Source organism: Gambusia affinis, linkage group LG12 (genome assembly GCF_019740435.1).
Source record: "Gambusia affinis linkage group LG12, SWU_Gaff_1.0, whole genome shotgun sequence".
Taxonomy (NCBI): domain Eukaryota; kingdom Metazoa; phylum Chordata; class Actinopteri; order Cyprinodontiformes; family Poeciliidae; genus Gambusia; species Gambusia affinis.
Genome location: NC_057879.1, coordinates 22,214,510 through 22,229,583, shown reverse-complemented (window position 1 = coordinate 22,229,583; position 15,074 = coordinate 22,214,510). Strand labels below are relative to the sequence as shown.

The 15,074-nt window shown below is 35.0% G+C and overlaps 3 protein-coding genes across 3 annotated transcripts; 2 read left to right on the top strand and 1 right to left on the bottom strand.

The window, feature by feature from the left end:
* Positions 1–580: 580 nt before the first annotated feature.
* Positions 581–5,726, bottom strand: LOC122840751 (poly(U)-specific endoribonuclease-C-like). The gene is made up of 7 exons (XM_044133355.1): positions 5,548–5,726; positions 4,123–4,222; positions 3,505–3,616; positions 3,303–3,424; positions 2,759–2,871; positions 2,207–2,360; positions 581–1,246 (listed from the first exon to the last, which is right to left on the bottom strand). The coding sequence occupies exons 1-7, from the start codon at positions 5,556–5,558 to the stop codon at positions 989–991; spliced, it is 870 nt and encodes a 289-aa protein (XP_043989290.1). The 5' UTR covers positions 5,559–5,726; the 3' UTR covers positions 581–988.
* A 605-nt stretch (positions 5,727–6,331) lies between these two features.
* pak1ip1 (PAK1 interacting protein 1) lies at positions 6,332–11,231 on the top strand. The gene is made up of 10 exons (XM_044133739.1): positions 6,332–6,681; positions 7,178–7,340; positions 7,459–7,579; positions 7,657–7,731; positions 8,600–8,652; positions 8,753–8,898; positions 9,699–9,796; positions 9,954–10,053; positions 10,879–10,999; positions 11,090–11,231. Exons 1-10 carry the CDS (start codon positions 6,604–6,606, stop codon positions 11,212–11,214), a joined length of 1,080 nt encoding a protein of 359 aa, XP_043989674.1. The 5' UTR covers positions 6,332–6,603; the 3' UTR covers positions 11,215–11,231.
* Positions 11,232–11,705: 474 nt separating this feature from the next.
* On the top strand, positions 11,706–13,682 carry LOC122840939 (transmembrane protein 14C-like). Its single transcript, XM_044133740.1, has 4 exons — positions 11,706–11,992; positions 13,192–13,293; positions 13,380–13,467; positions 13,541–13,682. Exons 1-4 carry the CDS (start codon positions 11,923–11,925, stop codon positions 13,599–13,601), a joined length of 321 nt encoding a protein of 106 aa, XP_043989675.1. The 5' UTR covers positions 11,706–11,922; the 3' UTR covers positions 13,602–13,682.
* Positions 13,683–15,074: the final 1,392 nt, after the last annotated feature.

Here is a 15,074-nt window from a genome sequence, read left to right as displayed (position 1 = left end):
TCATCTGGTATTGGAAAATTTTATTAACACTTATATATATAATTTAGAATATTTGGTAACATTTAGGAACTCAAATCAAAAGTAAGACACATTATGCATAACCAGACATTTCTGTCATTTCATTGTGTTCATTTGGATAATTATAGATTACAGTTAACCAAAAAATGACTTTGTGAATGCCACCACATAAGACTAATTTAAAGATTTAAGAGTTGTCCAGTAGACAGGTATTGCTGCCACTTTTACCACCCTCAATAAAGCCACTAAATGTTGTATTCAAGCACAACAAAGTTGGAAAACAGAGAAAAAAATACAAAAAAGGTGCACAGTGTCTAAGGTGCAAGGTATCAGAATGTGTGGCATTTCCATATAGTTTATAATAACCTTGTTACACCCTTTTTTTGTTCCATTAAGATGACATTGTTTAAGAGTAGAGCCAATTTTTCAAAAATATAAAACTGAAGAGACCACGTCTACCATGTTCTTCAAAATCCTTTAGGTGGGTATTTCAGAAAAAAAAAAAAAAAAAAAAAAAAAAATTTCAATAAAGCCAAACAAAAAAATGCTTTAGAGTCAGAGGTACCAAAACAAAAAAAAAGGTTTATTCAATAAAAATGCAGTCAGCTTTTACTAGGAAACAAGCAGATTACATTATTTTCTAAAATACCGTAGAGGAAATTAACCGCTAGGAAACTGCAGATGAAAGTCATAATCTCTTTGCAAACATTAATATTTTTCAAACTGTTCTGGCTTAAAGATTCTTAAAAGTTGAGTACAAATAAGAGAAATAGCAAATCCATATCCTGTAACAGGTGGCAACATGTGACACAAATGTGATTACTATATTTAATCCTTCATTTTCAGTCAACATCTGGTTAATAGATATTTAAGGCCTGGGTTTAAGTGAACATAAAACAACCTGCTCCATGTTTGTTTTACGGTTAGAGTGTAATAAAGCAGAATTTCTTTCAACATGGCCATCACATTACTAATCCCTGTTGTTGCTGCTGAGCAGTTTGGGGTAGGACGTGCCGATGGAGCGGCCGTGCCGGTAGACCACCAGCTCCAGCACGTACTCGTCCACCTTCACTACCACTGACGTCATCTTCTCAGTCGACATGAGGAAGATGATGGTGAACAGAGCGACCTCAAACTCTGGGCTGACGCCGATGAAGGAGCCGCCGATCGGCTTTACCAAACCTTTCCAGCTGAACTGCAAGTTCAGGACATGGTCATCCTCATCAGGCTGAAAAAAAAAAAAAAAAAAAAAAAACAGAATATGGTTTAATGGAGCTCAAAGGTGACCAATACACTTTCTTAAACAGGTTAGGGATATACAAAATAATGGTCAATTGCAAAAATTTGTTCTTAGATAATGAGATTTTTGTCTGATCAGTTCTGCCTACTAAGTGTTTTAGGGGCTCCTGTCACTTTAAATCCAAATAAGCTGCTGCTGGCCACTCTCCCAAACTCAACCTTTACACTCTCAATTTGAAAATAGCTGCAAACAGATGCACAATTACACAGCCATACATCTCTGAAAAGCAGAACTCGAGTCTCCTGCACAACAAGAATTCAGCAAGTGGTTTCTGAATGGTAAGTCAACAACAAAACACTTGTCCTTTCCAGCAGCCATTGTACAGCACATATCGTGGTAAAACCAGCTGATCAACCATGCTGGAGCTCAGCTTGGGTTGCTAGGTAACAGGGCTGGGCTCGCCTGGGGTTGCTAAGAAACAACACATGTGACTTTATGGGGAAGTTTTTGAAACAGCTCATTTTCTAAACACCAAAAAATATTAACTTATTGCCCAAAAACAGCTGGGTGTCTTTTTAAAGGTCTTGGGCTGTTCGAAGCAATAGAAAACCCAAATGGAAGTATAAAAATGTCCAAAATGTGAATTTTGCCTGATTGTTCCCTTTAAAACCTGACTAGATGTTTTATGCTGATCAAGTTGAGCCCATTTTCTGCAACCAAATTTTGGTCATTTTTGGAACAATTTCTTTTCAAGCATGAATACAAAGGTTTACTATGAATTTACTGTCAAAAATGCCACCAGTCTATCCAACAATGATACAGGGAATGATGTCTGGAGATACAAACATGGTGACCCACACACTTGTTTCCATATTTATCCAGATTGATAGATTAAATCACATTCCATTCTTTTCCTAACTGAATAGGAAACCTGCATGATGTTCTTACAGTGTCTTTGTTGTCTCTTGCTTTGTAGCCTTTGTAGTCCACATGGCCGTGCTTCTCCTGCAGGTAGAACTGCACCCAGTTGTGCAGACCCATGATCTCATGGCCATATTTGGTCTCTCCAACAAACACGTGTTCGAAGCCACAAGAATCCTCTCTGACACAATAAAGAGTGCATTTGTTTCTTCATTAATTAAATTATATTTTTAAAATATTTCAAAAGTTATTTCCCCGTAACAAGTTTGCGCTGTCGAGTAACAGAAGTACCACGTACAATATATCTGTCAGCTTCCAAATCAGTAAACTAAAGAGCCTATATACAGTGGTGTATAGCTAATGCTAATGTGCTAATAGCAGAGATGATTTTTTGTTTAGCGGCTTTGCTAACTTTTGAAAACTTTTACCGCACTTAGCTTCCCCTAAATTTCTTTTTCTGGATAAATTCTAAAGCGCCAATTTACTTTGCTGTTTTGTAAGCTTTCAGATGAACAAAGCAATAAATGAAATTATTTTTTAATATTAAAAATAATCCCTTGCTGTCAGAGCAACACTCACCCTCCACTCCTGTCTCTGTGGTAGAGGCGAAACCAGATGTCATACAGCTGTCTCTTGAACTCTCCACGGTCCGCAGGCGATTTGCCTTTCTTTACCAGATAGTTGTGAGCATACTGCGAGTTGGAGAAACAAAATTCAGAGGAATTATTATTTCAAAAATGTGTGAAGACTACCATAAAATTTTCACTTTTTGGAAGAAACTCTGCAATTAAGTAGATTTTGCACTTAACTGCACAAAATCTGACTTGCTAATTTGCTCTGGACATTCCTATCAATTTGTTTGTTGCTGCATCTAAGTGAGGACAATACTTCACACTTTGCCATGTGATAAAAAGTGAAAAAATTCCAACTGTTTTGAATATTTTTTAAATCAAAATCTAACAGTACAGTCTTACATTAAGAATCTGTTTTTTGGTCTGATTATTAGCTGGCCATTATAGCATAACATCCATCTGAACAGTGTTTGACAAAAGACAGAACAATATTTATGTTTTGGTAATGGGAGCTTGTACCAAACAACAAGTCAGCTCTAAAGCTTTTGTACCTTCATGAGCTCAGTCTCCATGATGGCGTCAATAAAGAGCCGATTCTCTTGAAGCTCCTCTGAAGTGACCGTCTCTGACACGCCTGTAGACATCTCATAGTTGTCCAGCAAGTTGATAAAATCTGAAGTTACAAGCATAAACATCAGATGTGGTAAAAAGCAAAGTTCTAGAAAACCAAAATGATGTCAAACTGTTACTTACGAGCAAACGTCTCAATGTTTTTCAGTTTTCCCTCATCGACGTAGGCAAAGAGAGGAGCGTGGGCCTGATCTCTGGCGTAGTTACTGCCCTGAGCCACATAACCTGCTTTGCCCTGAAGACAGAAAGAATCAGAATACAGATAAGCAAACAGGGCTTGTCATTACACACAATTAGAGTTGAAACGATTAATCGTGATTAATCGATGTTGAAATAATCGTCAATTAATTTAGTAATCAATTAATCGTTGACTGGATTATACAAACTCAGAAAAGGCCATTTGCTAAAAGAACATATTCAGATCAGTAATCAAGCCAAAACTGTACAAGAAATATGCATTTTGCATTTAAGATAAAAGAAAAACATTCTTTCTCTATAAATAAGTTCTATTAAGAACTCTCCAAATTGCAGGTTTAGCTTCACCTGGTTCAAATTCTGTTAATAATAAATCTCATATTAAGCACCTTTCGCTATTCAATTATTTAGTTAATCCAAAAAAAATACTTATTTAATAATGTTAAGTCAAGCAGAAAGGACTGAGCTTTTCACATGTTGATGTTAGAAGTTAATCTAAGTTCTCTTCCAGGTAGGTTTGCATCTATTGCAACATGCAGGACTGACCTGAAGGGAGATTTTGTAGTCAGTTCCCGGCTTCAGACGGTTTGTGTCCAGTTGCCAGAGTTTATTCAGCACCTCAGTCAGCTCCCGGTTAGCCTGTCGACTGTTGGGGTGGGGAAGCAAAGACAACTGATGAATCACGAGTTGTTGGAGCAGGCAAGATCAATAAGACAAACACATGTCAAGAGTTAATTTCTGTTAAAAATGAGAGAGAAGATCCAGCTTCTCCATGTGTTGGAGAGAGAAACTATATAAACAAACACAGCATATGAGTTGGCCCTCATAACACCATTTTTTTTCAATTGTCAAATAAGATATGCATTAAGATTAAAGATCGCTTTTATCACATGGAGTTCCACACAGTGTTGACTCAGGAGGACAGACATTATGAAGTACTATGTGTTGGTCTGTCACATAAAATCCCCAATAAAATACACAGATTTTTGTGGCTGTAACCTAAGAAACCTTCAAGGGTTATGAAGACGGTTGCAAGGCAATGTAGTTTCAGCTTTCAAGTTGTATATCACCACAGGTGTGCAGGCGGGGCTCACCTTTAGTGATAATAATGTTGAGTTCCTCAGTAAACAGGAAAATAGTAGGAGAAAAAAAGAAAAGTTGCATGACCATATCAGCCGCTGTAGTTTTTATAATAATAAAGATAGATGTGTTGTAACCTTGGAGCCGTTGGTGATAAAGAGGAAGTCTGTTTTCGCTTTGTTTTCATAGATACAGAGATTTGGTGTTAGATAATTTCTATTTTTTTTTCAATACTCTGTTTCAGACTTTGCAGACACATGGGTGTAATAAGCTTTCATCTAATTTTCTGTTAAATGCTTTTCGCAGAAAATAATGTCTATTTCCAAGAACTTCGTGCTGCTTTTTTCTTGGAAAAATATAATGACAGAATGGAAAACAAACAGGTGTGTCACATGGGAAAACCTTCTGCCGTCTTTCGGCAGCTTTTTTTCTCTTAGTAACAGTAGATGAAAACTAATAACTGTATTAAAACCACACAGGATCTGCACATGGTGAGTAAGAACCAAATGACAGGAAGGGGCACAGACACTCCTCTGTTCTTTCAGAAACTATAAAAATCAGCCATGTCCTGTTTGCTGTGTTGTATAATTTCACCCACTAATCAGTAGCAGACCCTGCAGCAGCCACCTCCACAACAATCATCATTCCTGCATAAAATCTCCACATATTAACCGCTTTAAAACTACACTTTGTACTTAGAGCAGCTTTTAGTCGCGAAAACAAAGATACAGTTGGCCTTGAGAGGAAAATATGCGTATAGAAAACACTTTTTAATGTATATGCTTTTATACCCGGAAGCATCTCAAAATGTTGGAGAAAACTAACATTTAGCCGAAACTAAAGGGAAAACAAAGCGAAAAACAAAAATGCAAGTTTGAAGTCAATGCTTACCCACTGGCCATGGTTTCTTTTAATGAAAAAAGTCCCCGCTGACTTCTTCTAACATCCTCTCACTAAACTACAGGGAACGGTTATTTGAGGCGTCAATCTTGACGTTTCCAAAAACATTAGCCAATCACAATACCACTCCAATGCTCTACGTCATCAGATCGGTGTGTCTGTTTCTGACTGAAGTTAGAATAAAATCTCTTTATTTTATTAGAGAGAAGTGGGTTTTTCCACGTTTGCAAATCTTTTTTAGTACGCTAACAAGACTACTTTTTGAACCTATGTAATGGCATTAAGCCTAATGCCATTACATTAAATTTAAAGTTTAAATTTAAAATAGTAAAAAGAAATGCTATTGTATGAACAAATATATATAAACTGATATATTGTGAAAGCCCGGTAGAAATAATCGAGTCATGTTTACTAATCGAGTCATGTTTACATAGAAACAACGCGCCGCAGTCTTTGTGTGTGAGACTTGCGGTCACGTTGGTAGGTTGTGGGCGGAGCTTGGTAAAGGTCGATAGTACTTCATTTATCCCGGACTTTCCAGCATTAAATTATTTTAGAAATTACAATAAAACTAAAAAACATTTCACATAGTTTACACTTCAAATTCATGAAAAGTCGATCTTTTCTTTTCAATAAATCAATTTAGGCTTGCTAGAATAATCCACAGTCATTATTAACCGTCAGCCGTTATTTCGCAGTTTCAATAAAATTTTAAGTACGTTTTTTCGCATTCATTTACAAACTTTTATTTTGAAAACTCCCACCAAGCGGAAGGAATCACCAGCACAGCGCATGCGCGTTTTCGCCACACGTTGTTTTGTAGTCATAGGCGTGTGTAGCTTAAAAAATAGTCACGCATGCCAGTTTTTAGTGGGTTAAACTCGATTCTTGTTGAGTTGTTGTTCCTTCTGTACTTAATGTAGGTGTCACTGTGAAATTTAACGAGTTGTCACTTGAATCTGGTGGCACATATTTGAGTCGAGAACGTTATAGAAGCCGGATTAGCTTGCTAGCTCATTCCTCTTGTAGGTAACACACAGCAGCAGTATGGCAGCGGTGCTGGAGCTCATCGCTGGCAGCTATGAGCAAATTACTTTCGGATACCGAGTAAAAACGGGGGAAAAGGTGAGTAAACTTGTGATTTTGTGACTGCAGGAAAATGTTACTATTCTGCTTTTAAATGTGCACTCTTTTTAGTATTATAATTTCCTTAAAAAGTTATGCTTTTGTTACATTTATCCTTATTTGTTTCAAACGTGGGCATAATATTCAGTACGTTTATGTTTAGAGAAGTCAAAGCTAGGCTTTAAAATCTAGAGAGACTACACCAACTGTTAGACATGGTAATAGCAGTGTCATGCTGTGGGATCAAATCAGATATAGATAAATATTGTTGTGAATAAGCACTGGAGAAGAATAACATGGGTGTATGCTTTCCAGTCTTTGTGAAATAGTTTTAACTTGTGATGTGTTTAAAAAAAAAATTTTTTTGGTCTATCATGTTTTTTTTTAATTGTGCCTTTACTAACCTCTTGTAATTTGTACCTCTTGTTGGAGAATTCAATTTTTCAACATTTCACAAAGTGATGTTTTCCTTATTTGTTTGTTTGTTTGAATGCAGGAGTGGACAGCCAAACCTGACTTTACACATCACGCTCACACAGCTTCAGTATCAGCTGTGGCGGCCAGCGAGAGGTTTGTAGTTACGGGAAGCAAAGATGAAACTATACAGTTATACGACATGAAGAAGAGAACAGAACATGGGGCTCTGCTGCACCATGAAGGTATGAGCAGCTTATTTTAGATTTTCTGAAGCCAGAAAATGCATTGACTTTAGATTTATTTTGCATGAAATTGTAGTTGATGATCGATTTCTTTGTTATGACCCCCTTTGCTCCAAAGGTACCATCACTTGCCTGGAGTTCTATGGTACGTCCCACTTGCTGAGTGGAGGGGAAGACGGGCTCCTGTGTGTGTGGAGCACAAAGAAGTGGGAGTGCATGACGACCATCAAAGCTCATAAGTGAGTGTGACCCTCCCACAGTTTGCCTGCAGTTGTCTGTTGTGAATGAAGATCCTGATTCGTCTCATTTTCCTCAGAGGTCATGTCACTTCGCTCTCTGTCCATCCGTCGGGTAAACTGGCGCTGTCGGTCGGGACGGACAAAACTCTGAGGTAAAACTCGCAGGTCACCTGAGTTTTTACTGTCAGCGTCCTGACACAGGCTGGAAAATTTTGACAATTTTTTTTGGTTCAGAATAGTAGAGTATTTTTGAGAAGGGAATATTTTCCAAACTTTTTTCTGTGTCCTTTTGTTTTAAATACTCTGCCATTTGTTTATTCATCCATCCCCCTTTTTCTTGATTTAGTTACTTCTGTCAATCAATCTGTAAGAAATACATCAATTAATCGTATGATAAGTTAGAAGAAACGCAATAATTTCCGTCTGCATGATTTATAATTTCTTTTGGTTTTTTGGTTTCTTTGGGTTTTTTTTTTGAAAGGCCAATTTTGTTTACAGAGACTTCATAATTCATTTTATTTGTTGCTTTGTTTATTTATTTTGGATATATAAATTGTCTTCCAGTTTCAGTGTTAAATGTTCATTAGAACTTAAAGTTGATTGATCTTTGAGAATGTGTTGTTACATTAGTAAGATATTCGTATTCTATAATTCTATTGTTAGAACAACTCTATTGTTGTTCTAAATGATCTCAGAACAACAATGTTATTGTTTATCACAATAACTTCTTGAACAATTTATCATCCAGCTAAATTTGTTACTGTGACAAGTCTAAATCCAACATCCTTTTTTCTATCCACTCACCTATGTAATTTTATTTATATCCATTTAAATGTAAAGCCTAACCTCTGCAGAAAAAATTATTGTGAACATTTGTAGTTAAACAGTAACAAAAAGGTGAACTGAGAACTCTGGAAATTTGAGAGTGGAAGAGTATTTTGAAAATGTGTACTAAAACTTCACTTAGTCTCTTCATTTAAAGAAAAAGAAAAACCTAGTGTGTCCTTTTTATCTTTAAAGAACCTGGAATCTCATCAATGGCAGGTCGGCTTTTATCAAAAACATCAAACAGAGTGAGTATAAGTTTCATGTAGATGAAAATAAAAACAGCTTTGGATTTCTCTTGCAATGCAGGAATGATATTAAGCTTTTTGATTTTATATTTTTTCTCAGATGCACACATTGTCAGATGGTCTCCAGATGGTGACAGATATGTGGTGGTGGTGAACGACAAAATTGATATCTACAAGCTGGAGACGGCGTCTGTAACGGGAACGATTGCAAACCCGAAGAGGATCTCATCTGTGAAATTCTTAAACGTGAGTTTTCACGTCAAGACTCTGTGTTATGAATGAATGAAACGAATCAAATGCTAAGGAGTAGCTATGTTTTTTTGTTTTCTTTTCTTTTTAGTTCTTCTTTGGACCGTGGCTGATTTTTCACATGTTTTCTATCTGGTTTGTTAGGATATTGCTTAGCAATATCCTAACATTTTGAAAAATTAAAAAATTAAAAATCTCAAAAAGAAAAAAAATATTCTCCTTCTTCTGACCTGACAGGGGATTGAAACCCTCGCCTGAAGTAAAAATAATACAGGAAAAACAGTAAAAACAGTGTTCAATTAAACTATTTTTTATGGCTGGACAATATGGCTGAAAAAAGTATCACAAAATAAGGGTTTCATATCAGTTTATCAATACTTATTGATTAGTTATTTGTTTAGATATCTGAAATAATATAGACAAGTCACACAACCTTTTCTGTTTTACCCATAGTTTTCACTCCATGTTGTTTTTTATTTTTAAGCAGTTATGAAGCACAGTGGTGGAATCTACTGCTGTTAGTTACTCAGCAGGTCGTTGCTAGGTAACCAAAAAGTGAGTGAGTTGCTAGGTAACCAAAAAGTGAGTGAGTTAGTTGATTCCACCAACTTTGCTTAGTTGTGTTGTGAGAGGTTGACCAGCTAAAGTTTTTCCTCTGCCTACATCCCCCACAATGCTGTGCGGTTCACTGAAATGATTGAATATTTGCTATTGATATTGATCACATGTCGATCGTGATATATGTTATTATTGATTTATTTGCCCAGCTCTGGTTCTGAACCTTGTTTGTCTTTCAGAACTCCGTCCTGGCCGTCGCAGGAGATGATGAAACTGTGAGGTTCTGTGATGTGGAAAAAGCTAAATGGGTTTGTGAGTTCAAGGCTCATGAAACGAGGTAAATTTCTTCAGAATCTACTGAAATAATTGATCAGCAGTGCATTAAATCATACACTGTGATCTGATTTATTAGCAGGTTTATTGTTATTGTGAGTTTGCTCAGTTATTGAAGAACAGGTGCTCTCAGTTATTGTTGCATTTTTTTGTGGTTTCAGAGTAAAAGCAGTCGACAGTTTGATTGTGGATGATTATTGCGTGCTTTTAACGGCTTCAAATGATGGCTACATCAAAATGTGGAAAATCCATCTGAAAGAGGTACGTCTGTGTTATTTTGACACCATAAATCAAAATCTGTGGTCAATAACAATATTGGGCAGTTGTTACTGAATTCACTGTTACTTGTGGATGGGATGGGTGAAAAAAACTAAAAATAAGTTGGATCTTTTATGGCAGTAACATTATTTCATGCTATTTTTTGGAAATTGCAACCATTATTTTTGGTACATTTATTTGGTTAAATTAATCTGATTTTCTAAAACTTGTCGTTATTACTCTTAAGACGACTTGTTTCACTTGGTACAAATATAGTGACCTACTAACTATATTTATTAATGTATTTTATTACTAACTCATTTCTTTTAGTTCTTCAAAACAGAAAAGTGAGAAAAACATGCCATTCAAGTAAGGTTGATGTTTTAATTTTCATAAATCGAGAAAAGATTACAAAAAAATGGCTTCCCAACTTAAAATCTCTACATTGTCCAACAGCCTTGGGAATGTCGTTAATGTAAAAACCATCGTAAACATTGATTTAGTTTGAAATACCAAGACATTTATGGTAGACTTTACCATAAAACTAAAAATTAGTCAACTTCAGATCTCTTAATAGAAAAAAAAACAGTTACAGTTCACCGAATATAGGTCCAACCCATCTTCCATTAGACCTAAGTCTTATAGAAAAACTGGTGTGAGCTACAGAAAACGGTGCAGGAAGTCTCTCCATGTGTTTCAACTTTGCGAAATTTTATGTTATCTGTGTTTTATTGATAAAAGTGGGTCTGACAGAGTATTAAAGACATGAATGCTAATGTAAACGGTTTGGTAAGTATATTTTATACGACTATTTCTGGTGGTGATCAGGAGCTGGAGCCTCCTGTTCTACTGGGGGAAGTGAACACAACAGCTAGACTGACATGCCTCGCCGTGTGGAGGCCAGTGCAGCCGATATCTGATGGTCCGTCTAAAGCAGCAACATCTGAAGGTGGAGTCCAGCTTTCATCTCACTTTATGGACTACTTGTTGTTAACACTTAAACATGATGGCATTTTTTTCTCTCTATTACTGTCCTCAGAACTTGCTCAGGAACTTGCAAAGAAGAAGAGAGTTCGAGAGATAACAGAAAAAGTAATTGTAGAGGATGAGAGCAAACCCAAAAAGAAGAAGAAAAATGGCGGAAAAAAGACTGTCAAACAATAAAAAATATTCTTAACCCATTCATGCTTTTATGTCATCTTGCTGTGCCATACAAATATTTGCATCTTGAAGTTGCCAGATTTGGTTAGATTTATTGTGTATTTTTTGTTCTTTTTTGTTTTAATTTTTGTCCTTTAAAGTTATACCTATTTTTGGTACCTACACACAACTACCACCTTTCTTTATAAATATAAACACCTTTTGTAGCAATATATTTTAATTATAATATTAGTTTGGACACGATTAGTTTCTAAATGAGTGCAATCTATTAGATCTTTTATTTTGAAAGTTGCTAACTTCCGTGGAGGTGGAAGTGGCTTCCTTTGAGGATAAAATGTTTCATTAGCTCTATACGGTTTGCTTAAAATATCTTATATGAACATTAATTTATTTGGTTTTTAATTTAATATTTTATTAAATCCAAATTGTTAACGAAGTTTACAGTTACGGAATTAATTCAGTCTGTCAGCTTTTATTTCGAAAGCGACCAACTTCCGTTTAGGCGGAAGTGTTTTGAAACTAAACTAGGCAAGAATTTAGTGTAATAGTACGTGTTCTAAGCGTTTTTACGCATTTTTAAAGCTAAGGGCAGTTTGCGAATAAAGAGAAACTGTCTGTATTCGCTTTATATAAGATTAGTTTATACAAGACTATCAAAACCTTGCGAGGTTTTGTTTCTCTGTTCGGGATTAGCTGCTTTAACTGGACTTCATGGATTGGATTGGGTTCGGTTATGCTCTGTTTGTGTTAGCAGGAGGAGTCATAGGTTATGCTAAAGCAGGTATGCTTTTTAAAATATGTGTATTAACAGACTTTTAAACTCAGATTTTGTTGGTAGGACAAATAAGTTCAGAAATACGGCTGGGTTTTGAAATAGTTTAAACCTCATGTACTGTTACGGTCAGAAGTACAAAACTGGTGAAAATAAACTTCAAGTTTTAATGAGGAGGTCATGACAACTCAACAAAATCTTGTTTTCCCTTTTAATCTGTAAAAATGGTTATGATTAATAGTTCTACAGTCTTACAAGAACAGGAAAACGCCTACAGATACAAAATTCAAAGTTTTAAATCCACACTTAATGTTTTGTTTCCCCTCCAAATGTCATATTTTTTGTACTGGACTTTGTCAGCAGTTTTCAAGACTTTCTGAAAGTCAAAGTTTTCATTTGGAGTTTGGTCGCTTTTACTTCTGTCTTTTTTTTCATAAGCAAATTAAATATTTAGTGAACGCTGATTTTATTTGCGAAGGGAGAAAAACTATTCCAGTTTTGGTACTGTGTAAAAAAAGTAACATTTTTGAGATTTGAAACTCAGAAATGTCCATGTTTTTTCTAGAAAATGTATGAGATTAATCTAAAAATTTCCTTGCTTTTTCTAGAAATTGTTTGATTTATTTTATTAATATTTTTTTGCAGAAACGTACTCCTTTTTTCCCTTTACAACAACCCTAATACGCCATTGTATGAGCTTCTCAGTAGTCCCAAAACTACTCCAAGAATGAACTGAGAATTCATCCTGGCAGAATAAAACGTGTTAAACCTTTGCAGAGCATTTTGGTTTATTATTTTAATCCAGAATACAAAGGAAGATTTGCAACAAAAATGTAACAAAATTAGTTTATATGTTTCTGCTTTCTCTTAATTTTAATTTGTGTAAATCTGATTCAATGCTTGATCTCTAGGCTGAGGAATAGCTTGTTTTTTTTTTTATAGAAAAATTACTTCTAGGAGACATTTTATATAGCGTCAGTTCTCAATACGTCAACCCGTATATGACTATTTATGTTATTTAAAACGGGGACAATCTACAGTATACATTAACCATAAGAGGAGAAATGCACTGTATGCAGTTAAAGCTATAAGTGCTAATCTCTTGTAGTTCTTGCAGCTGATTCAATATTTTAAAAGAAAAAATGCAGAAAATTAGCTGGATGCTGTTCAATATATATAAATATATATAAAAACAACCACCCCTACAGGCAGCATCACCTCTCTGGTCGCCGGTATCGTCTGCGGCTTGGCGGCTGCGGTTGGAGTTTATCTGACGTCTAGAAATCCCAGGAATGTTTGGCTTTCATTGGGTGAGTTTTCTCTCTCTGTTCCCCAAAAGGTAGTGCTGTGATGACGGCAGCTTTCCTCTCCTCATCATGTTTGTCTGTACATGCAGGCACAGCGGGAACTTTGGCTGTAGTGATGGGACTGAGATTTGTAAACTCCTGGAAGTTCATGCCGTCTGGTTTGATGACTTTAGCGAGGTAACGTACTCTACTGAAGGACACAGACCAACATTTGTCAAGATAATGTAAATATTTTAATGTGTGTTTTCAGCGTGCTGATGCTGACGAAGATCATCTTTGGAATGCTGAAGTTGAGGCAGCACAAATCTTGAACTTGGATTTAAATTTTGAATATGGATTGTGAAACATTTCCAGCTGTATCGTTTTGTTTTACAGTCTGTTGTAAAAAGTGACTTGGAATGTGATATTTGTTTTGCTTAAAAATTGTACATTCCATGATTTTTGGTGTATAACAAAAAGAAATCCACTCAAAATGTATAAAAACAAACTGAATTTAAATTTTTACTTTAGTTAAACCTGAGACTTTATGTATAAAGTCATAATAATCTTGCCTTTACCAAATTATAAAGTGATTTTAATCTAATCTCAAGTGAACAAAAACAGCATTTTTACTTAAGAAAAATGAGGGCAAAATAGAAAAGCTATTAATGAAAAACTAAGTGGTAATTAAGTAAATGGTAAAACGTAGCACAATTTTTGTCTACTTTACCCACTTCCACTTGAAAGTTTGTTTGGTTTTTATTTGCTTGTGATATCTGTTTGTGTTTCTAATGAATGTTAGATAATGTTTTAAAAAAGCAATTTCTTTTTTATTTTTTACAATTTTATTTTTATTTTTTTAAGTGAAGAAAAAGATTATTCTCTGGGATATTTTGATATTTGTGGAAAAAAAAAATTAAAGACAAATAGATTATTGGTACTTTTAGTGTCATTCAGTCCCAGAAATTAAATTAAATTATTTCTTGGAAAAAACTGCCAAACTTTCACTTGTTATTATTTATACTTAAAAAAGTTAGATTATCATTTATAGTCAAAGTTAATGAGACTGGTTTAATATGGTCCATATTTTAGTCTAACTGGGCTTAGTACTTTTTGCATTATCTTAATTACATCCGTCATGGTTTCATTCAGCTTAGTTATAAGTATTTTGACTCTCAAATGCATTTTATAAAATCTTTATTTAATTACAAGTGGTCCGTACTAGATGTACAAGTGCGCCATCTAGTGGTTTCCTGTGACGCCTGCATGTGTTCCGTTATTTTAGGAAGTTTTATCTACTTTATAACCCGCTAAAAGAGAAAGATTTAGGGTATATTGACTAAAAATTTCTTTAATTTAGTTTGTCTTAACTAAGCTCTAGTCATAGTTTGTATATTGCTTGTGTAGCTTTTCTTTTAATGTACTTTTAGGTGTATGTTTATTATGTTGTACTTTTATTGTGAAGTATTACTGCTCTTACTTGAGTAAAATTTCTGAATTTTCTGAGTATCTTCACTGAATGAAGAACAAACATGTTTTAACTAAAAAAAAAAAAAAAACAACTCATCAGAAAGAGACACACACCTGCAGTTTTTGTTAAAGTTTCATAAGTTTTTATTGAAAGAAACTGATTTGAAAATATTTTAGTTTATTTTCCTTTGCCTGATTTTGTTATTTTTTGTTACTGATATGAATTATTGCCATTTTCGTCCTTAAAATACCAAAATTTCAACTTAACTATTTTGGTCCTTCTGATAAAAATATTGAATGACTGATAATTTAAGCAGTTTCTCTGTACTTGAGTA